General features: G+C 40.9%; 1 protein-coding gene and 1 pseudogene across 1 annotated transcript in view; one reads left to right on the top strand and one right to left on the bottom strand.

Annotated features, from left to right (window-relative positions):
• Nucleotides 1-366: 366 nt before the first annotated feature.
• RALGAPA2 (Ral GTPase activating protein catalytic subunit alpha 2) overlaps nucleotides 367-22,983 on the top strand; it is a 415,476-nt gene continuing 392,859 nt past the window's right edge. The window contains exon 1 of the mRNA XM_075564042.1: nucleotides 367-767. Within this exon, the coding sequence (XP_075420157.1) occupies nucleotides 662-767 (106 nt within the window). The 5' untranslated portion in view covers nucleotides 367-661. The remainder of the gene's footprint in view (nucleotides 768-22,983) is intronic.
• On the bottom strand, nucleotides 17,508-18,557 carry LOC142422221 (limb region 1 protein homolog pseudogene; annotated as a pseudogene).

Below are 22,983 nucleotides of genomic sequence, written 5' to 3'. Positions count from 1 at the left end.
TGGATTTGGGGTCCTCATTGTCATCAGTTGCCTTCTGAATATTAGGTGTTCACATTTTCAGCTAAGTTACAATTCACTTTTTCATATGTGGATTTTATTATTTATCATCCTTAGGAGCCTGGAAAGGAGAACGCAGCCCCTCGCCTACTGGAGAACTACATTTCCCAGGGGGCTTTTGCGGTCTGCGGGCCAAGGGTAGGTCTCCGTGCAGGCCCACTCACATTCAGCGTGCCCAGAGCACGCTTGCCCGGTGGGAGGGCCGCCTGGCAGTGCATGCCGGGCCTTGTAGTACGCAGCGTCCTCGGGACGGGCCCCTCTGTGATTCGCTGGGCAGGTTCAGCGACCCGGCGACGGCTGTGCGAGGCCGTGGCGCCGGCGGGTAGGTGTCCCGCGGGGCCGGTGTGGGCCGAGCGCGCGTGCGTCGCGCCGGAGAGCGACTCGGGGCGCCCCCCGCGGGACAGGAGCGCCGTTTGACGTCGGCACTGCCTTCCTGCTCCGCCCTTCGCCCGGCGCGTCAGCCCCTCCTTCCTGGAAGCCCTGCTGAGAAGGCGGCGGGCGCTCGGGCGACCGAGCGACCTGTGCAGGTTGGCCCCTAGGAGGTAACTCGCGCAGCGCAGGCGAGTCTGGGCTCGCCCGCGGGGCCTCGGCTTCCCGAGGCGGGATGTTCTCCAGAAGGAGCCACGGCGATGTGAAGAAGTCCACTCAGAAGGTGCTGGACCCGAAGAAGGACGTGCTAACCCGTCTGAAGCACCTGCGGGCGCTGCTGGGTGAGAGCGGGTCAGGGACACCAAGCCGGGGGTGGGGTGGGGTGGGGGGGCTGCCCCGAAGGGCACCGCCCGGGCCAGTCGGAGACCTGCGGGCGCGTCTCGCTTGAGGGGCTGCGGGTGAGTGGACTTCGGAGCCGGTGTCGGGTCCTGAGCTCAGGCCTGGCAAGGACCCCCGGTGCATTGTTCGCTGGGCGGGGAGCAGCCGACCGAGTCGGGTATAAACTTCTTGCAGACAATCCCCGGACTCTTGCTTCTCTCGGGTCCTCCCGAGGCGGGGCACAGCGTTGACAGGCAACAGAGGGGACCCCCAAGTAGATCTCGTACCTTGTCTGAGACCCTAAATAGACTGGGACCTCAAGTGGACCCAGCACCGATCGGATCGACCTGTCACCTCCCCTTTTTTTGGAATGTACACCCCTAACAAGACAGAGCCCCCACCTTGTCGCAGACCTAATTTCACTGCCAGCCCTTTCCCCACGCCTCTCTCACATGCCTTTTCTGGCTGTTTCCGCTTCTTTGTGCTTTGGGGATGAAGGGGCTTAAAGTGCCTGTCCAACTGAGCGTTTTCTTTCCCAGGTTGTTGGTTGGGGGAGACGGTTTCCCCATCAGCCTTGGCAGTAGAGGCGATTTTGTGCCTTCCTGGTTTTTGTCCATTGCTGGGTGGAGGTGCAGGACGAGCCCAGTTGCAACTGGTGTTGTCCTGTGATGAAGCTCACCTCAGGTGTGAAATGTCCACAAGGCATTCTGTCACCTGCTGCACGTGACCTGTAGGTGACTCACTGAGGTTATGTTTCGATGGCTCATTCTTGGCCACTGTGAGTCTACATTGATTCCGCCCCAGGCTGTGCTTCTGAAGGGCGGCAGTTTGAAACCACCAGAGGCTGTAAACGGTTCCAGTCTCAGACACTCACAGGCGCAGTTCCGTCCTGTTCGTATAAGAGAACACATTGACTGGTTTTGCGTGTCAGAGTCTCTCTGAGTTGAGACGGACTCCATTGCAGTGGGTTTGTTTTGTTTGACCTCCTAAGTCTTCTCTTTCATGATAGATGAGAACATTTTTGCTGGGTCTAGACAGACTGGTTGTGTATTTGGGGAGGAGAAAAGTATATCGTACATTTCTTCTAGAAACATGTCTTTTTAATTTCTGATAAGGAACAAAAACCACTGGATCTTACCTAGTCTTCATGTGACTAAGAGAACATAGCATAAAAGAATTTACTTTATATATGAGAATTTAAAGATCTTGTTCATGAGACCGAAAATTGTGAATATTTTTATTTTTACTCTGAATTGCATCTAAAGGGAGAAAGAAACTAAACAAAACCCGAAGCTCTGGTTTTGCTAAGTGAAGTTACTCACAATTGAGGATTTCCTTGAAATTACACTGTCTGTTTCAGTTTAGACTGAAATGTAGATTGATTACAGAAGAAGGATTCGTTTTTAAGACTTTGGAAATTGAAATGTGATGTTCTTGGCTATTCCAACTTTCTACTCCCTGTGCACACACAAGTTGCATTGTGTGGGGTTCTTAACCAGTAGTGACAGATTAACAACTGTTGTTTGAGCATTTATTAAAAAGGTGAATTGAGCAATATTCTAGGCATTTGATACTTTGGGACATTTTTTTGTCAGAGAGAATTTGGACTTCTGTCCAAGTCTAATAGACTAAGCTGATGGCATTTGGAAAAGATAGAATCAATGAAACGTAGATCAGTTTGCTTTCTCAGAGATAGATAGCACACTGTTAACCATTCTGAGGAAGTAGATACCTGTCAAGCCTGTATAATTGTGGTTTCACGCTACAGTCTCATTTTGAACAACTTTCGTTTCTTTTCTCTTTTTTAAATTAAATCATTTTATTGGGGACTCGTACAACTCTTATCACAATCCACACATATATCCATTGTGTCAAGCACTTCTGTACATTTGTTTCCCTCATCTTTCTCAAAGCATTTGCTTTCTATTTGAGCCCATGGTATTTGCTCCTCATTTTTTCCTTCCATCGCCGCTCCCCACTCCACCATAAACCCTTGATAATGTATAAATTATTATGTTGTCATATCTTACACTCTGATGTCTCCCTTCACCCACTTCTCCGCTGTCCCTCACCCAGGGAGGAGGTTATTATAGATCCTTGTAATTTGTTCCCCCTTTCTACCCCACCTTCCCTCCACTCTCCCGGTATCACCACTCTTACCACTGGTCCTGAGGGGTTCATCTGTCCTGGATTCCCTGTGTTTCCAGTTTGTATTTGTACTAGTGTATATCCTCAGGTCCAGCCAGATTTGTTAAGGTAGAATTGGGATCATGATAGTGGAGGGGAAGAAGCATTCTAGAACTAGAGGAAAATTGTATGTTATGTTGCATCATTGCTACACTGCACTCTGACAGGCTTGTCTTCTCCCTGTGACCCTTCTCCAAGGGGATGCCCAATTGCTCACAGATGGGCCCTGGGTCCCCACTCTGCACTTCCCCTCATTCAAAATGCTAAGAATTTTTTGGTCTTTGATACCTGATACCTGATCCCTTCGATGCCTCCTGATCTCACAGGCTGATGTGCTTCTTCTATGTGGGTTTTGTTGTTTCTCAGCTAGATGGCCGCTTGCTTATCTTCAGGCCTTTAAGACCCCAGACACTATATCTTTTGATAGCTGGGCACCATCAGCTTTCTTTACCACATTTGCTTATGTACCCATTGCATAAAATCATTATGGCTTTCGTTTTATAACAAGTAGAGGGGCTTTGATATTTCCTTAGATGTATGCTGTTTTTGGCCAATGCCTTGTAGAATGACTCAGTTTCCTTTGTTTATTACTGCCATTTTGTGGGAACTGAAATTTTTGGAAAACATGCCTGAGGATTTCTGGCCAAGATTTTTATGTAAACTTTCATCTGTAAATATAGTTAAAAGACTTTAAAGAAAAGGTACACATTGATATATTAATTACTATCATATATATTTTGTTGGTACTTTTAACAGTTTTTTTAGAAAGCAAAAGCATTTTTGAACTAAATGATAGAATTAAAGCCAATACCAGAAAAACTATTTTTTTATGCATGTAGTTATGTAATACTAGTTTTCACATAGATAATAAAAGTTCTTTTTCTACTTACAAAGACTATACCATTGATGTTGATTAATTCTTTAGTCTGTCTTTGGAACAGAGTTTCTTTCCTCTATAAAATGCATATGATAATCTGTGTCTCATAAAGGTTATTATGAATATAGTACATAAACTCCTCTAGCTTGGAGTAGGCATGTAACAGTTTCCTCTACCTGCTCTTTGTTTCCTGCCATTAATAGAATAGGGCACTGGGATGTTATCAGTTATGTAATACAGCTCTTCTAGCTGTAATCCCACGTGTGATGTATTATGCATGCTGTCCTCTATGTCTGTGGTGATAATTCCAGCTAGGAGGGAGTTTTATGTTGTACTAATGGACAAAATTCTGATGGGATATATTGAGTACTTTAGTAAAGGGTATGACTCATTACCTTTTGTTTCCTTGGGGGTATGAGCTGCTGAAAGACAAGACACCACACCTCCATATGAGAATGAGCCACTTCTGAAACAGAAATACACAGAAGTCCCAGGAACATCAGAAGAAGAGCCACCACTGGATCAAGTTCGAGATCTCTGTTTCGAAGTGGTGGAGGCTAAGACCAGAGTCACCAGAGGGGAGAGCACAGAGACAAGGGACAGAACAAAGGATCCAGGCTGAGGGAAGAGCCAGACCAAGGAGACCATAGACAGAGCAGAGGAAAAGTACAGAGACCATGAGACCGCATCAGAGCAGCAGACGGCCTTCCTGGCCCACAGAGACAGAAGTTAAGGTACCACACGAGAGGCTGAGGACCAGAGCAAGGGTTGGCTGCTGACTGAGGAGAGATGTTGCTGCCAGCCAATGACTGTGTCCTTTCCCGTGTAGTGATCCTGATTTGTGGTAACCTTTTAACTTCTCCAGTAAATCACCATAATTGTGAGTTTTGTCTGTTAGTTCTTTGTGGACATTGAGATGAATGAACCTAGCATAGAAGTGGAGTGTCATGGGAAAGAACATAGTCAGAGTAGGTGAGAAGGATGGAGAGTGGAGTCCTGGCTGACTTCTGCCTCGTGGAAGTAGGGAAGCTAGACGAGGGCAGATATGGGCCCGGTGGCATTTTCTACACTTGATCTTAGCCAAAAGGCCGAGAAGCGATTGGCATTTTCTTACAGACATGTATTTTGATAGGTATGTTTTTTTCCTCCTTTCTTACTTTTGATAATGGTGATGGATTTGTTCTCTCTTCATAAAAAATAGCTTACATTTAAGACAATAGGCTGAGTAAAGGAAGGTAAGTTATTTCTTACTATCATGATAATGAATCTATTCAGAACTTGCTTAGATTTATTGTCTTGGCTATATAGTGAAGATTGGATTGTTATGTTTACATTCATATGCTGAGGGAAAAAGTGGTGCTTCCGTGGTAGAATCCTTGACGTATGGGAGCCAAACCCATTACCATTGGGGTAATTCTAACCATGGCAGTCATATAAGAATTCCCTATAGGGTTTCCGAGCCTGTAACTCTTTATAGAAGCAGACTGCCACATCTTTCACCTGGGGAGCAGATGGTGCGTTCAAACCATCACCTTTCAGTTAGCAGTTTAGCAATCCTGGTTCAATACTCAGCCAACGTACCTATGTGCAGCCACCGCCTGCCTTTAAAACTTGTGTGTTGTTATTGTGTCGAGCAGGTTTCAGTGGAGCTTCCAAACTAAGACAGACAGGAAGAAAAGTCTGTGACATGTTTCTGAAAACCCTGATGCTCACAATGGCTTGGTCTGCAATCGGTCATGGCCGTAGCACAGGACTGGGCCCCGGTGATTCCACTGTGTAGGGGGTTGCAGTGATCTGGAGACTGACTTGACAATAGCTAACAGTAACGTTAGACAGAGGGGAAGTACGTTAATTAGATAAAATACAAGGAATGGCTAGGTCCTCTGATGCCGAGATCTTCTGGCACTATGGAGTCATCACTGGTACAGTAAATGATGAAAGAAAGCAATGCAAACGTAAAGTTCCACACTGTCTGAGGGCACTACAAAAAGGTTGTGGGAGAGTTTCAGTATCTTTTAATTCTATATTTCCATGAACCTTTTGACGTTCCCTCACGCCCATAATATCCCCATCCCACCAAAGATTCCATGTCTAAATCAAAGTGAACGACTACAATGATTCCCAAGTCAGGGATATAGAAATGGTATTGATAGAGCAAGCAAGAAGACTATATATAAATAACAGTAAATAGTACTCTCACCTAACACTTCAGCATTTGTTACTGCCAAACATAATGTTTTTAATGTTCAAAATAGTCAAGTAATATATTTACTTGACTATTTTAAAATATTAAAAAATAGTTTTTGTGGGATATAGTTCACATATCATACACTTTAATCATTCAATCATATTAAGCAAGCAAACAAAAGCTAACAATGACTAGGGAAAAATACCCCAGAAAGCTCTCAAAGAGAAAGCAGAAAATATTTAAATTTGAAGCAACTTTAAGTGTGTCAAAAGGAAGATACATCGATCATAATTGACTTCACAATGCTCTCTGACTGATAACAAAGCTAGTCACAACCCTTGAGTATGGCCAGGGGGGATTCATGAAGACAAGCCACATGCAAATGGTTTTTGGGCTTCCACTGTCATGCAGAGCTGCCTGCAAACCAGGTGCTCACAATTTAAGCTTCTATACCATTCCCTACTTTGGATTTGGGTTTTATTATTTACAGTCTTTGGATGACCCAGGCTGGTGTGTTTCTTCCATGTGGACTTAGTTGGTGTCTTACTTAGATGGCTGCTTGTTTAAAAACAATTCTTCAAAACCCCAGACTCTATTCTCTAAGGTTCCAGACATTGCTCTTTCTGATAACCAGGAATTATCTTTTTTCCCCATCACCTTTTCTATAGCATCCAGATCTTCAGGGTTCTCTTCATGAGGTTCAATATTGAGCGGGGCGATGTCATAAAAAAATTGTTCTTAGATTGGGGATAGACTTAAATGTGAGCTCAAAATTCATTTGTGTATCTGTGGTTTACATCTGTCTCTGGTTCCTTTTAGAGATATCACTATCATTGTATGATAGAGAACATTATAAATCATTGCCCTGCATAAGGTAATTCTATTGATAGTGTCATTAATTTAGTCAATGGCATAGCATTAAAACACTGTTCAGAAAAAGAAATTATCCAAGTATATGTTGGCTTCAGACTGCCATCCATGGATTCTTAATTTAATACAGATTAACTTTTAAATGACCAAATACTATTTACACAAATAGTGGAGCTTGGTGATAGGGCAAAACTATCAATAATACTCATTACGAAAGGCAGAACCATGCCTACAAGATTAGGCATGTCATAAGAATGCAAGGAGGGCATTAAAATAGTAAGTATGTGGTAGTCCCAAGCACTATTCATTGGCACCCTCAATGGCATGGGTCTGAACCAAAGTCCAATGGTCACCAATTCCTATCCACCCAAACCTTGGGATAGCAGCCATCTGCTTCTTCTCACACTAGGGTGTGTCAGCCTTAAGTCCAAGGGAATTTGTCAGTTCCATAAATCTGCTATAGAGTTGGAGATAAGGCCCAGTTCACTTAGTGGGGTTTCCACATTAAATCCTTCTGGTGTGACCTATTAAGAATGTTGCTTACCTTCAGGACCAGGGGTGTGAGGGGCGATGCTGGGAGAGTAGAGGGTGAGTGGGTTGGAAAGGGGGAACTGATTACAAGGATCTACATGTGACCTCCTCCTGGGAGATGGACGGCAGAGAAGGAGGGGAAGGGAGACTCCGGATAGGGAAAGATATGACAGAATAACAATCTATAAATTATAAAGGGCTCATGAGGGAGGGGGGAGTGGGGAGGGAAGGGGAAAAAAAAGAGGATCTGATGCAAAGGGCATAAGTGGAGCGCAAGTGCTTTGAAAATGATTAGGGCAAAGAATGTATGGATGTGCTTTATACAATTGATGTATGTATATGTATGGATTGTGATAAGAGTTGTATGAGCCCCTAATAAAATGTAAAAAAAAAAAGTTGCTCGAAAGGACAGAATCTAAAGTCCCAATACTCTGTAGCACATGGCCTGGGTCACTAAGAGTTGGATAGAAACGAGGTCAAAGAGACTGATGAGGATTACAAGGTTCTATGTAAGTATTAGTCAGCTTCACCCCCTCCTGCCCCTCAGATGGGAGGTTGCTCCTTCCGGTTGACCCACCAACAGTAATATAATCGCCTTCTTTAAGACAGACATATACCCTCCCCCTAACGCGATTGGAATTTCCAGTAAGGTTCACATCTATAACTCTTGGATTGTCTGTTGATTTGAGGAGAATTTAGCGCAATGTTTTATGGCAACAACTGAATGGTTTTCTCCCTCCCCCCATTTTGAAACACTGACCCCAGCTGAGGTGAGGGCTCCTCTGTCACAGGGGTTTTTAAGATGTGCATATAAAGGGAGTAATATATTATTCATGAGAGCGAGGCAGGCTCTCTACCTTGTTGCTTGGGAGATCAGATTAGAAGATTAAGTGACCTGACAGCAGAAGCCAACCTTCTTGGGTGTTTTTCCTTACAGTAGTGGACTCATGTTTGTTGTTTGTGATTGACTTTCTTAACTCAGCATCATGGTTTCCAGTCCTTTCATGTCTTGAGGTGTTTCATTACTGTTTTTTTAGGGATGCATAGTATTCCATTGTGTGTATGAGGGGGTACCCCCAAAACCTGAAGCTCATTTATTTTTTTGATGTGAGAGGGATACTGCATTCGGAGTTCATTCCATCAGATCAGACTGTTAATCAAACTTTCTATTTAGAGATTCTGAAAAGATTGCCTAACTGTGCAAAAAAAAAAAAAAAAAAAAGGCCTGATTTGTAGCAGACAGGGGACTGGTTTTGCCACTACACCACTGCACCTGCTCACACAAGCATCTCACTGTGCCAGTTTTTGGCAAAAACCGGCATGCTTTTTTTCCCCCCACACACCTCATTCACCTGACCTCGCTCTGTGGGACTTCTTTTTTTTAAAATCATTTTGTTTGGGGCTCGTACAATTCTATCACAATCCATACATCCACTGTGTCAAGCACATTTGTACATTTGTAGCCATCATCATTCTCAAAACGTTTTCTTTCTACTTGAGCCCTTGATATCAACTCCTCACTTTCTCCCTTCCCTCCCCACTACCCCCTTCCCTCATGAACCCTTGGTAATTTATAAATTATTATTTTGTCATATCTTATACTGTCTGATGTCTCCCTTCACCCATTTTTATGTTGTCCATCCCCCAGGGAGGAGGTTATAAATAGATCCTTGTAATTGGTTCCCCCATTCTACCCCACCTTCCTTCCACCCTCCAGGTATCACCACTTTCACCACTGGTCCTGAAGGGATCATCTGTCCTGGATTCCCTGTGTTTCCATTCCTATCTGTACCAGTGTACATCCTTTGGTCTAGCCAGATTTGTGAGGTAGAATTGGGATCATGATAGTTGGGGGAAGGAAGCATTTAAGAACTAGAGGAAAGTTGTATGTTTCATCGTTGATACCCTGTACCCTGACTGGCTCATTTCCTCCCCACGACCCTTCTGTAAGGGGATGTCCAGATGCCTACAGATGGGCTTTGGGTCTCTACTCTGCACTCCTCCTCATTTACAATGATATTTTTTTGTTCTTTGATACCTGATACCTGGTCCCTTCTATACCTCATGGTCACACAGGCTGGTGTACTTCTTCCATGTGGGCTTTGTTGCTTCTGAGCTAGATGGCTGCTTATTTACCTTCAAGCCTTTAAGACCCCAGACACTATATCTTTTGATAGCTGAGCACCATCAGCTTTCTTTATCACATTTGCTTATGCACACATTTGTCTTCAGCGATTGTGTCAGGAAGGTGTGCACCATGGAATGCCAATTTAATAGAACAAAGTGTTCTTGCATTGAGGAAGTACTTGAGTGGAGGCCAAATGTTCATCTGCCGCCTTAATACTAACCCTATAAATACATGCACGTAGATCTATTTCTTCCCATCCTATATAAATATATTTACATATGTACATGACTGTATTTAGACCTCTATAAATACCCTTTGCCTCCTAGTTATTTCCTCTATTTCCTTTTACTTTCCTCTTGTGTGTGACTTTTTTTTGGTTCCACTAATGAAGGAGGACATGAAAGGACAGTGATTTGATGACAGAAGTAGTGAAGAAAAAAATTATGGAGGTGCTCTTAGCCATTCAAACAGAGGAGTTTGAAAATGTTTCCAAGAGTGGAATTGCAGATTTGACAAATATATGAAGTGTAATGGAGAGTATTTTGAAGGTGATGGGTTATTTTGTAAAAAAAAACAAAGACAAAACAACAACCAACATAGCTTTGAAACGAAATTCTGTGCTTTTTTTTTTTTTCCTGGATACCCTCTCGTATGTATCAGAGTTTCTTTATCCATTCTTCTACTAACAGGTATTTGGGCTGTTTCCAGCGTCTTGCTATTGTGAACTTTGGTGCAGTAAACTTGGAACAGCATAGGTCTGCTCATGTTCTCTCTTATTTCTTTGGGGTATATCCCTAGTGAAGCAAAGGCATTGCTGGATCATATGGTATTTCTATTTTCAGTTTTTTAATGTAGCTCTAGATTGCTTTCCACTATGGTTGTACACATATACAAGCCAAGTGTCTAAGAGACCCCATCTCTTTCCATTGGGTTCAGCATTTGTTGCTCTGTTTTTTTGAATTGCACTGTTATGCATGTTAAGTGATATCTCATTGGGTTTTTAATTAGCTTCTCCCAGATGGCTAGTGATTGTGAGCATTTCCTCATGTGTTTGTTAGCCATTCAAAAGTTGTCCTTTGTGAATTGTTTATTCATGTATTTTGCCCACCTTTCAATTGGACAGTTTTGGGTTGTTTATTTTTCTTACTGAGATGTTGTAAAATACGATAGAGTTTCCCCAATCCGTGGTCCCTTGTTTTACTTTTTTGATGAAGTCTTTTGATGTGCTTATGTGTTTAATTTTAATAGGTCCCAGTCATCTATTTTGTCTTCCACAGCGTGTGCTTCCTTTATTTGATTTGGTAGTCTGAGTAAGGCCCTTAAGTTTGTCCCAAATTTTTCATTGACGATTTTTATAGCTCTGGGGTTTAATTTTGTTCTCTAACACATCCTGAGTTTGTTTTTGTACACTGGGCAAGGTATCGATTGAGTTCATTCTTCAGCATTTGGAGATTCAATTTTTCTAGAACCCCCCCTTTTTTTGAAGAGGATTCCCCATCCCCATTTAATATTTTTGGTCCTTTGTTCAAAATCAATTGCCTATCGGTCAATGCTTTTATTTCTGGGGTTTCTGTCCTGTCCCATTGGTGTATATGTCTGTCATTGCACCCGTACCAAGCTGTTTTCAGTGCTGTGGCTGTGGTGTAGGGTTGAGGTTTAATAGTGCATGGCCTCCTACTTTGTTCTTATTTTCGAAATGTTCTTTGCTTGCTCTGGGCCTCTTCCCTCTCAATATGAATTTTCTAATTAGTCTTTCCATTTCTTTAAAGATTGAATTTGAGATTTGGAATGCAATTGTGTTGTATTTGTACATTGCTTTAGGCAGTGTAGACATTTTCACAATATTAAGTCTTCCCGCCCATGAACGTGAGATCTTCCATTTGTGTAGGTCTCATTTTCTTGCACTAGTATTCTGTAGTTTTCTTTATATTTTTGTCTTTTGCTTCTTTGGTTAGGTTTATTATAGGTATTTCATCTTTTGTGTGGCTATTGTAAATGGTACTGTTGGCTTGATGTCTTTTATGGTACTCTTTCTTGATGTCTTTTTCGGAGCAATCATTGATGGTATATAGGAATCCAATAGAATTTTGCTTAATTTTATATCCTGCTACTTTGCCAGATCCTTCAATTATGTCCAACAGTCATTTGGTGGACTCTTCAAAGAGCTTTCTATGTAAAATCATATCATCTGCAAATAACGAGAGCTTCACTTCTCTGCTAACTGTATTCCCTTGATTTATTTTTGTTGTCTCAAAGTTCTAGATAAGACTTCTAGCATGATATGAATAAAAGTGGTGACATGGGCACCCTTGTCTAGTTCCCATTTTCAAGGGGAAATGTTTTAGTTTCCCCATTGTATATTATAGTGGCTGTTTGATTTTTGTATGTGACCTTTATCATGTTGAAGAATTTTCCTTCTAGTTCTATTTTATTGAAATTCAAATTTCAATAAATGGGTCAAATGGGTTGACATATTGTCAAATGCTCTTTTCTGCATCTATTGACATGTTCATGTTCTTTATCCTTTTTAATGTGGTAGTGCCTCGGTGAATTCAGAAGTGGGAGGGAACTAGAAAAATATTTTCAAAATGTATTTTAATGAAACAAAAGTATGAAAACTGAAGATAATAAAAGAAGTAAAACTACCTTGTGGGCAGGAATTCCTGCTCCTTTGGTAATATTCTTTTGTGGGGGAACTGGAGCATGTGGGCAGGAGTTGTACCAGAGAACAACAGTGAAAAATATAGCTTGAGTACTATTTATTTCTACTCCAACTTGTCATCACGGTCTGATATCCACGTGGGCCCCAAGAGACCAGCAAGTAAGAGGTTTGGTTGACTTGGTTGCCTTGGGTGTTGGGAAAAATCAGCTGCCCTGGGGAGGAATGGCGCTCATGTGTCTCGTGCTACTGAATAGTGGTCAAGGGGAGTCTGTCAGCCAGCTTTACTTTTCTCCCACTTTAAGAAACTTGGGTCTACTTATATTTAAAGTTGCGTTCCCTGCTGCCAAGAAGTGCAGGATATCCCTTCTAGTGAAACTTCTGTGGTATTTGCTGAGCAGATCTTCTCGTGCTTGTTAGTCAATAAGTGAGAAGTAGGTGTGTACAATAAACCTGTTGAAATATTTTAAGGGCAAGAGAAGATCATTAAGAATGGCATAAAGAAGGACTTGAAGATGGTTTTACACATTCTGAGCAGTGAAGAATGGTTAGACTATGTAGCTCTGCCCAGTAATAATATAATGTATCATATTAAAATTTCTAGTTGTGTGTGCTAATTGATACTACCCCATAGAATTTCCTAAGCTGTAATCTTTCTGGGAGAAGATCTCCAAGTCTTTCCCCCCACATAGAAGCTAATGTGCTTGAACCACCCGCCTTTCAGTTAGCCGCTAAGTACTTAACCATTATATGGCCAGGGCATCTTAAATTTCCTAACCACTTAAAACAAAGAAAATTAAATTAATTTCAGTAATAAAATTAACCCACTATTTTGAATTAATTGTCATACGAACAGGTAGTTGATAGAAAAGTAATGCTATTAACATTTTTTCTTCCAAGTCTTTGAAATTTCATGCTTAGATTTCACTTAGAGCATGTTTCAGTTAGGACTAGTTGAATTCCAAGTTCTCATTAGCTATGATATATGTGCCTTAAAAAACAAAACAAAAATCCAAATTCACTGCAGTCAAGTTGATTTTAACTCATAGCAACCATGTTGAACAGAGTAGAACTGCTTCTTTGTGTTTCTAAGGATTTAAACCTTTACAGGAGTAGAAGCCCCATCCTTCTCCTTTAGGGTGGCTGGCTGTTGGTTGTAAATTACGGACCTTGTTATAACTCACAATGCCACCCGGGCTCTTGTCAATGTGCCTAGAGCTACATTTTAGAATAGATTTAGAATCTGAGAAATTAGCAGGGGAGAGCAAGTCAGACCAAAAAAAAAAAAAAAGAGGAAAGAGCTGCTGGTGGGAGGAGCTAATGGTAGAAATACACACGGATAGCCTGATTGTTGTGTAGGTTGGGGAGTGGTGATGGATAATGTTGCTCACAGAAGATAACCAATGGTATCAAATTGATTCTAACTCATAGGAGCCTATAAAACAGAGAACTGCCCCCACAGGATTTCTAAGGCTCTAAATCTTTACAGAAGCAGACTACTACATCTTTTTCTTGCTGAGCAGCTGTGAATTCCAACCGCCAACCTTTCTCTTAGCATTTGAGTGCTTTAACGACTACACCATCACGGCCTGTGCACTACAGAAAGGGTGATGGAGCTCGTCCTCAGGGTGTTCAGCGTTGAAAAGAAGCAACCAGAGTTCCGTATAGACAAGAGACTGTGCGTATGCACTTATGTGAGACCTGCTTATAGACCCAGAGGCAGGATACTGCCTGTTTTAATATCAGAAAAGAGGTGTGTCAGGGTTGAATCATATTTATTCAGTCTATTTGCTGAGGAAACAATTGAAGAAGCTGGACAGTATGGAATGTGTGGCATCAGGATTGAAGGATACTAATGAGCAACCTGTAATATGATGGTGACACAACTTTGCTTGCTGAAAGTGAAGAGGAGTTGAGGCACTTACCACTGGCGAAAAAAGCTACAGCTTTCAGAATTGATCACCCCTCAGTGTAAACCCCCCAAAATCCTCACATCTTGATCAATAAAGAACATCGTGATAAACACAGAAAAAAATAGAAATTCTTAAGGATCCACAACCAACATCATGAAAGCAGCAGTCAAGAAACCAAAACAGTATACAGATCTTCAGCACAAGACTCTAAATTGTTAAGAGCAAAGAAGTCACTATAATCTTAAATTACAGCTTAAGATAAAGATTTCACTTTAGCAAAGGTGTATCTAATCCAAGCCTTGGTATTTTCACTTAGATCACGTGCATGTGAAAGTTGGGCAATAAGTAAGGGAGACCATAAAAGAAGTGATGCATTTGATTTATAATGTTGGAGAAGACTATTAAATGTTAAATATTGAAGAATCTTAATATTTCTTTTAAAATAAAGAATATTAACAAATATATCTTGGAAGTTGTAAAACCAAAATGCACCTTAGAAGCTAGGACGGTGTAACTTTGCCTCATAGACGTTGGCTATATTATCAGGAAGGACCAGTCCCTGGGGAAGGGTTTCATGCTGGTAGAGGAGAAGGTCGGTGAAAACGAAGCCCCTGAGGCGCTGAGTCGAAACAATGGCTGCAGCAGTGGGCTCAGCCGTAGTAGCAACTGTGAGGATGACATAGCAGCAGGGGGTGCTTGCTTCTGTTGTACCTAGGGGCAGTGTGAGTAGGCACCTAAAAGCAGACTTATGTGAAAGACGGATAATGGATAAGGAAGACTGAAGAAGAATTGAGGCCTTTGATTTGGTTCTCGAGAAGATTATTAAATATACCACAGACTTCCAGAAGAAGAAACAAACCTTTCTTGGAAAAAGTGCAACCAAATGACAAGACTTCATGTTATCTACTTTGGACATTGTGTTAGGCAGGGTTCTCTAGCCAGGACATGGATGATTATATATATATAGGGAATTTATGGACTGTATTGGACTTTTGGACTTGTTCTGGACTGGGCTGCGATGTTTGCTTGAAATATAATTCTCTTAAAAACATTTTTAGGCATTTATAATAAATTTTAATAAGCTTACTGATTCAAACCTGACTTAAGCCTTCAAAGGGAAACATCCAAATAAATAACAAGTTGACATAAGCATTGAAAATTTTAATATTTTACTCAAAAGTTTTCAAACATCTTATAACTCAAGAACTTCTTTGTGCCCTGAATTTAGAGTCAAAGTCTTGAGTACACTCCTGGATTTATTTATTTCCTCTCTTCAAGCTGGTCTGCACAAAGTAGGGACTCCAAGGATCAGTAAAAATGAAAGTGGGAAATCCAGGCTTAAATAGGTAGAATTAACAGTGAAATGAGAAAGCAGCCACTTTTTATTAATCTTCAATGTATAGATATTAAAGGGATTAATTTCACCACTGAGAAATCCACAAATTTTAGATGAGTCATGTTTACTGAGGGTTGCTTAGAATCAAAACGTTCTTTTATTTTAAAACTAAGTTGTAATGTTAAAAGAGAAGCTCAGAAGAAAATGTAGAGATGTAAGCAAGAAAAATCTACTAACTGGAGTTAATAAGTTAAAAAATGAACTTTTAAATATGATTTCAGTTCTGTGTTCAAATTGTGATGTCCAATATGTAAAATCCAAAACTCCAAACTCACTGCCATCAAATCGATGTTGATGCATTGCGACCCTGCAGGACAGGGTAAAACTGCATAGTACCTGTTTTTGTTAAATTCTTCAAAAAATCTTTATTTTCAACAATTTGAGAAAAATATTCTTTGACTTTTGTCTGAACATAGACAATATTGTCATATACACAGTGTATGTGAACATACATTTTTATATAAATTGCATAAGTGGATTGTGTGCAAATAGGTCCTTCTCATATTTTTTGCATCTAAAATTTTAGGTATCCATCCTAGTGTGTGGTAACACAGAGTTTAAATTTCATTGATTTTATTCAGTGGACTTAAAGTAAAAAACCCAACACAATTGTTTACAGTTTAAGAACGGAATGATGAGGGAGGGGGGAGCGGGGAGGGAGGGGAAAAAAGAGGACCTGATGCAGAGGGCTTAAGTGGAGAGCAAATGCTTTGAGAGTGATTAGGGCAAAGAATGTACGGATGTGCTTTATACAATTGATGTATGTATATGTGTGGATTGTGATAAAAGTTGTATGAGCCCCTAATAAAATGTTTTAAAAAATTAAGTACTACCTTTAGTTACTTTCCTATAAATAAAAATAAAACATTAAGCTTGAAGAAATGAGAAAATGTTTTCCTGAGGGGGGAAAAAAAAGAATGGAATGATTATCTTATCACTACAGAACTATTCTTCTTTCATGAATGCTGACATGAGAGTTTGGGGTACTAAAGTGGTAAACATTTATCATTTGAATTGGCATACACAAGGTAACCCAAACCCAAAGAATGTGATAAAAGAATTGTCTTGTCTCGCTGAGCATTTATAATTTTCAGAAGAGCCATAAAACACAGGGAATTTAGCATTTTTTGAAAGAAAACTCTAAAAACAACAACCTCCCCCCCAAAAAAGCAACTGAGTGTACATATAGCCTATAAGGCAAAATCTAAGCTACAAGTATGTTCAACACCGACAACTATGTTATTAGCGGTAATATTGAATTATATACGTATCAGCTTTCATAGACCTAGGATCACATAATAACTTCTGCCATAGCTTATTATTCTGTACAATATAAGATATTCTTGTAGCTTCCTACCAAGGCTTATTTTAAAAGAAATTAGTATTTTCCCTTGGCTCAGTATTAGTGACATGAATCAGAGACCAGGCTTTTATTTTTCCTCAGGACATGAAAAATAAAGTTGCAATTATTACAATTTCAATGCACCCATTGAAATTCAATGCATGCTGAGCAGTTATTGCATCTGAAAATTGTGATTTTTTTTTGTAGAACCATCACTTAATATAAGGGCTGCCTGTGTGTAGAATTCTACATGTTGATAAAGTATATGATGAGATTTAAATGACTCATTAAAGTCCCAAAGTTGCCCTTTCTAAAAGTTTTATGATAAGCAAAAAGGATTTTTTTCTGTGAATGCTTCTATTTAGCAATGCAAGTAAATGTGTCCACAGAATAATCCGCTGTTACATACACCTCAAAGGAATCCGGATTTCACTGGAAACTACAAAGTCAAAGTAAAAAAAAAAGATTGGCAATGGTCAAATTCTCAGTAAATTACGAAAAAAGTGACGCCGACCTTAAATATGAACCACAATTAGTATGAAACATTTCCATCACTGACAGGAATGTCATGAGTTTGGAGTTGTTCAGTCTCTCGGTGCAGATAGTTGCCCACTATGTATCCCACAGCGTTTTCTGATGTCCTTTTACAGAGAGCTTTGTTGTTTCTGAATCTCTAGAGCATTTGATAAGTGAAGTTTGTGAAGCCCTCGGTCCTTGAAAAGTCCTCAGAGAGATACAATGTCATAGTGGCATAGAGCAAGTTGCAGGACAATACAGTGTAGACATTTCCCAGCCTTTAATCTTGCAAAGTCTCCAAGTAGGTCAAATCCAGCGATTCCAGTGTTCTTGACAGCACAGGCAGTGCAAGCTCAAGACCAGGACGGATACACAATTCCCAATCATCTTTGTCATAGTGTGGCAGCCTTATTTGGCATTGAAGATTCAAAAAAGCTTGGAGACTATGGAAACCAACCACAGAGGACACCATAAGGTAGAAAATCAAAATAATTTCAAATGCTGCTCCCATGAAACCAAAAGTAGAAAGGGAGGCATTTCCTATTCCCAGGCCCCCTTGTTCCCTTTGATATTGCGGTTTCATCAACCAATAGGCAAAGAATATTGCAAGCCACTAAGAGGACCAAAGTGGATGTCTCAATAGGAGAAGGACTCTAACAGCAGGATATACCAAATTTCTTCCCCATGCTGAAGCCTTTTTCCGCCTCACTAATTTTGTCTTCAGCGTCTTTACATTATACTGTATTCCTCTGATGAAGATGGTCCACAGAGTCATCCCTGGAGTGCTTCTTCCTCAAGGGTATTAATATAAAATTGTTCATCCAAGTCTTCCAGAATTGGTGTGTTCACTAACAACTGACCCATTACTGTAAACTTACGGGGAATCCCAACTGGTTCACACAGAGAAGCAACAAACCTTCTAACAATGATATAGAGGAATGTACATAGGTTAGGTAAAATTCCCAGAGAGCTTACCGAGATTCCATAGTGGCAGCATCATGTGCGTTAGTGCAGAGGCTACTCGCACTGCTCCAGGAATAAGGAGGGGAAGCAGAGTAAGCATGACCAGCGTTTCTAAACATGGGCTTGGATTCCCTTCAAGCCAGCAAAACCTTTTGCTTTTGGAAAGAAAAAGGCAGAGGGCATCAACACAATTAAACAGAGGTTGGGAAACAGAGAGGCAAGGTTCCACAAAGCATGAATGAGGGAGCAATTTAGCCATTGGAAATAGTAGTTTTGAGGAAAGGACAGTAGGATTTCATTGCTGATTATTGAGAAGGGTAAAAGCAAAACTGCACCAGCTGAAGCTGCGAGAGTGCACGTGCTCAAAAACAAGGAAATCCTGTTGACTGTGTCATCTTCATTTTCATGTCCATCTGACTTCCCCTGGCATCTTGTGCTGATGAAATAGGAGACAGTGCAGAGAACAGCAAAAAGAAGGAAACATCGTTGACTCCCGAGCTTGGTTATGGAAATGCTGCTCATCGCACTCTTCCCTTCCCTGTCATGTCCACTGCCTCCTGCTGGTAGCACCCCATCACCAGCCTGATATATAATTCTTGATAAAAAGCTCTCTCTTACACATATATCTGAGTGTCTCTGGATTTGTTTCTCAAGTCAACCTGGCCTACCACATCTACCAGTGATTTTAGTTGGAAATTAATCAAACATTCAATCAAAATGCATTGATAATTATTGTGATTGGAATGCAAAATTTGGAAACAAAGAGGAAGGATCTGTTGTTGGAAAATACGGACTTGGTGATAGAAATGAAATTGGAGATTCCATGATAATATTTTGCAAAACCAATCACTTGTTCATAGCAAATGCCCCTTTACAACAACAAAAGGTGACTATACACATGGACGTCCCCAGATGGGATACGCAGAAGTCAAACTGACTACATCGGTGGGAAGAGACACTGGAGAAGCTCAATATCAGCAACTGGAACCCAGCCAGGGGCTGGCTGGAACACACACCAATTACTTATATGTAAATTCAGATTAGAGCTGAAGAAAAAATTGAACAGTCTAAGAGACCCAAAATACAACCTTGAATCTATCACACCTGAATTTTGAAAGCATTTTAAGAACAGGTTTGATGCACTGATGCAATGAATACATGCATTGAATGACAGAAGACCTGATGAGCTGTAGGAGCACATAAAGGCCATCATTCTTAAAGAAAGCAAAAGCTCATTAAGAAGACAAGAAAGAAAAGATCAAAGTGGATGCAAAGAGACTCTGAAACTTGCTCTTATACAGTGACTAAGGAAAATGGAAGAAATGATGAAGTCAAAGAGCTGAATAGAAATTTTCAAAGGGCAGCTCAAGAAGACAAAGTAAAATATTACAATGAACTAGGCAAAGACCTGGAATTAGAAAACCAAAAAGGAAGACCACGCCCAGCATATTTTAAACTGAAAGAACTTCTGAAATCATTCAAGCCTCAAGTAGCAATATTGAAAGGTTTTATGGGCAAAAGTATTTAATGATGCAGAAAGCACCAAGAGAAGATGCAAGAATACACAGAGTCGCTGTACCAGAACTAGTTGACATTCCACCACTTCAGGAGGTAACATATGAGCAAGAACCAATGATGTGTTCCTTTTGTAACCTAATGAATTAGAATCTCTAGTAGGAGGACTGGAGGGATCTGTGGTTTCACAAGATACCTTAGCGATTCCAGTGTTCGGCCAAGTTTGGGAACCGAGGCCGTGAGCTCTTCTAGGCCATACTGAAATTTTTGAGAATTTTAATAAAAAGCACAATGCAGTAAATTATTTAATAGGGCTATGCTAGCCATACCCTCTGTGATTCCCAGCAAATAACCTTTGTTTTCTTGAATGGTCTGGATGAGAAGATGGGGGAGGCACTGATTAGATTTTATGATTCAGCTGGAGTGATTGTTATATTGTGATTGCCATCTGCTGGGTCTAAAAATCAGCCATCTTTAAAGTAGGAGTTAGGATTTCACTTCCAGCAAGAAAGAAGAGCTGGGAGTGGAGTATGTCTTTTGGACCTTGGGATCTCTGTCGGGAACCACCTTGATCTAGCTTTGACACCAAGGGAGCAGAGGAAGAGCGGCACCAGCAGAACCAGAAACCCACAGCATGAGACCGAGCATCTGAAGCTGAGTGCATTGGGACAGGAAACTGGCTTGTGCAGTGGTGCCTCCGAGTACTTATTTGGGACATCCAGTTTGCTGATGTAAAGAGCCGGAACTGAGTGCCATTAGGCTGAGGCTTATGGTGGAATGGCATACTCTCTGCATATTTATTGGCAGCCCTAAGAAAACATTGTAATATTGCCCAAGCAGGACAGAATCCAGGCCAAGAGGCTGAGGTCTAAAGAGAGGCTGGGTAATGGGCAAAGCAAAGAAGAAACTCTTGACTATACAACTGCAATACAAACATTTCTCATCTGAATTTTAACTTATTAACTTCCCTAATAGGCCTCGTAATTGTCTGAGTTTTGTATGGTCACTGCAATGAATTAGTGAAGTCGGCCAAAATGTACAGAGTACTGTGGATGACAGAGCCCAGGCCTATTCCCGTGAGAACCAGTGTTCTCTGAAGGGTGGCTGTGTCTTGAGGAAGCCCATTGTCTTGGCTTAAAAGTTTGAGATTTACTACCAGCTCCCTAACCAGTCTCATTTTCCGGTGTCAGACCTGCATTGTGGTCTGTAGTCTCTTCTGCCTTCTGCAGCTCCTTCTCCTTTATAGATATTTTCTCTAGTAATCTCATTGTGAAAAACTTTTTTTAATGAATTGTGTGAAGGTTTACAGAGAAAATTAGCTTTCCATTCACTAAATCATTTTCATCTCACTCATTGTAATACCCACAAAGTAATACCACTTACCCCAGTTCCTCTCTGTTTTCCATTTCCAGTCCTCATGCTTTCTTTCTTGCCCTCTGGATTTTGACCTTGGATAAATGCCACCCTTTTGATTTCAAATGGTTGCTTATTCTAAGGTGTGTATACCTCTGTAATGTTACTGTTCATCTTATAAATCTGTCTGTGGAGCCCTGGTGGTATCATGGGTACTTGCTGGGCTGCGATCCACATGGTCAGGAGTTAAAAACCACCAACAGCTCCGTGAGAGAAAGTCTGGACTTTCTATTCCTGTAAACAAGTAGTCTCGGAAACCTGCAGGGGTTCCCTATGGGTCAGCATTGACTCAGTGGCAGTGAGTGTTGAGAGAATTGGGTGGCTGAAACTTAAGTCACGGGTGAATTCAGTTTAAGGCTGGAAGATTCACTAAGAACCATAGTTCAGGGGTTCCACTAGTTTTTATTTGACCAGTAAACTTGATTTTTCATATGGTTTTGAGTTTTTCCCACCTTTTCCTTCCACTCTATTTAAGACCTTCTAAGAATCATTTTTGAGTAGTCAGTAGTAGTAGCTACTAGGTACCTCTAGTTCTTCTGGGCTCAAGGTGGTGGAAGCTGAGGTTCATTAGTCCTTTGGACTAATTGTTATCATGTATCTTCAATTTCCTTCACTGCTTTTGCTCCAGATGTGGAAAAACTAGCAGTTTCACCTTATTTGGCTGCTCACAAGTGTTTAGGACCCCAGTCTCTCCTCACTAAACCAGATTTAGAACATCGTCTTTGTAGATTATGCTATGCTAATTGATCTTGGTGTCCTGAGACTCTAGTCCTGATTTATGTTGTTGGTTGTATGCCTTTACATTTTGTTGAATCTTTCAATTCGTTTCTGTAATTTTATTGCTGAGTCTTTACAATTTTTTAATTTATGGAATCATAGCATTTACAAATAGAAGACTTCAAGCACTTTATTGAATAGGAATAATGATAAAGGACACCCTTGTCTAGTTCCTGTTCGCAAGAATGCTTTTCATCTGTTCTTGTGGAGTCTAATGTTGACTATTGGTGTTGCATATGTGCTCTTAATTATATCGTAGCCACTGTCTGTTGTTGATCATGTTGTACAGGGGTGGGTGGTGATCCTCCCTTTGTGGGGATACAGGGCATTTGAGTGTAGCTGTATAGCGTTGGCATGGTTGATATGTTCCACTGGATGGGGCAAGGGAAAAAAGAGAAACAAAAACAATAGCAGAAAACACAATAATAATAATAATAATAAACTAAACTATAGGAAAACAAGCAAATGGCAATAAGAAAAAAATTTAAAATGGGTGTGGGGAAACTAAGGAACAAAAGATGGAAAAGGATAAAAGAAATGAAAACCAAAACAAAATATGGGAAGGGGTAACAATTAAGAAAGAGGAAATGGGAATACTAAAAAGATAACTAAAGAAGATTAAAATGAAAAGAGAACCAGAAGAGTCAGAGAATCAGAAGAAAAGGATGCAAAGAGGAAAGGAGAGAAACATTAAAAACATTAGGGAAATAGAAAATGAGAGAAAGAAAAAGGAGAAAGTTTGCTGGAGACGAGGGCACCTGAAGGAGAGGGGCTGGTGTTCTCTCCTACCGAAGGATGTGCTCAGTGGGGAAAGGATTCCTGGTCTTAGGTGGAGTTTCTCCAGTGGATGCTTGGTCTGGAAGTTGGTGCTGGCTCAGAATATGGCTGGGACTAGGGGTCTCGC

Source organism: Tenrec ecaudatus, chromosome 12 (genome assembly GCF_050624435.1).
Source record: "Tenrec ecaudatus isolate mTenEca1 chromosome 12, mTenEca1.hap1, whole genome shotgun sequence".
Taxonomy (NCBI): domain Eukaryota; kingdom Metazoa; phylum Chordata; class Mammalia; order Afrosoricida; family Tenrecidae; genus Tenrec; species Tenrec ecaudatus.
This window is presented reverse-complemented; position numbering and strand designations above follow the sequence as displayed.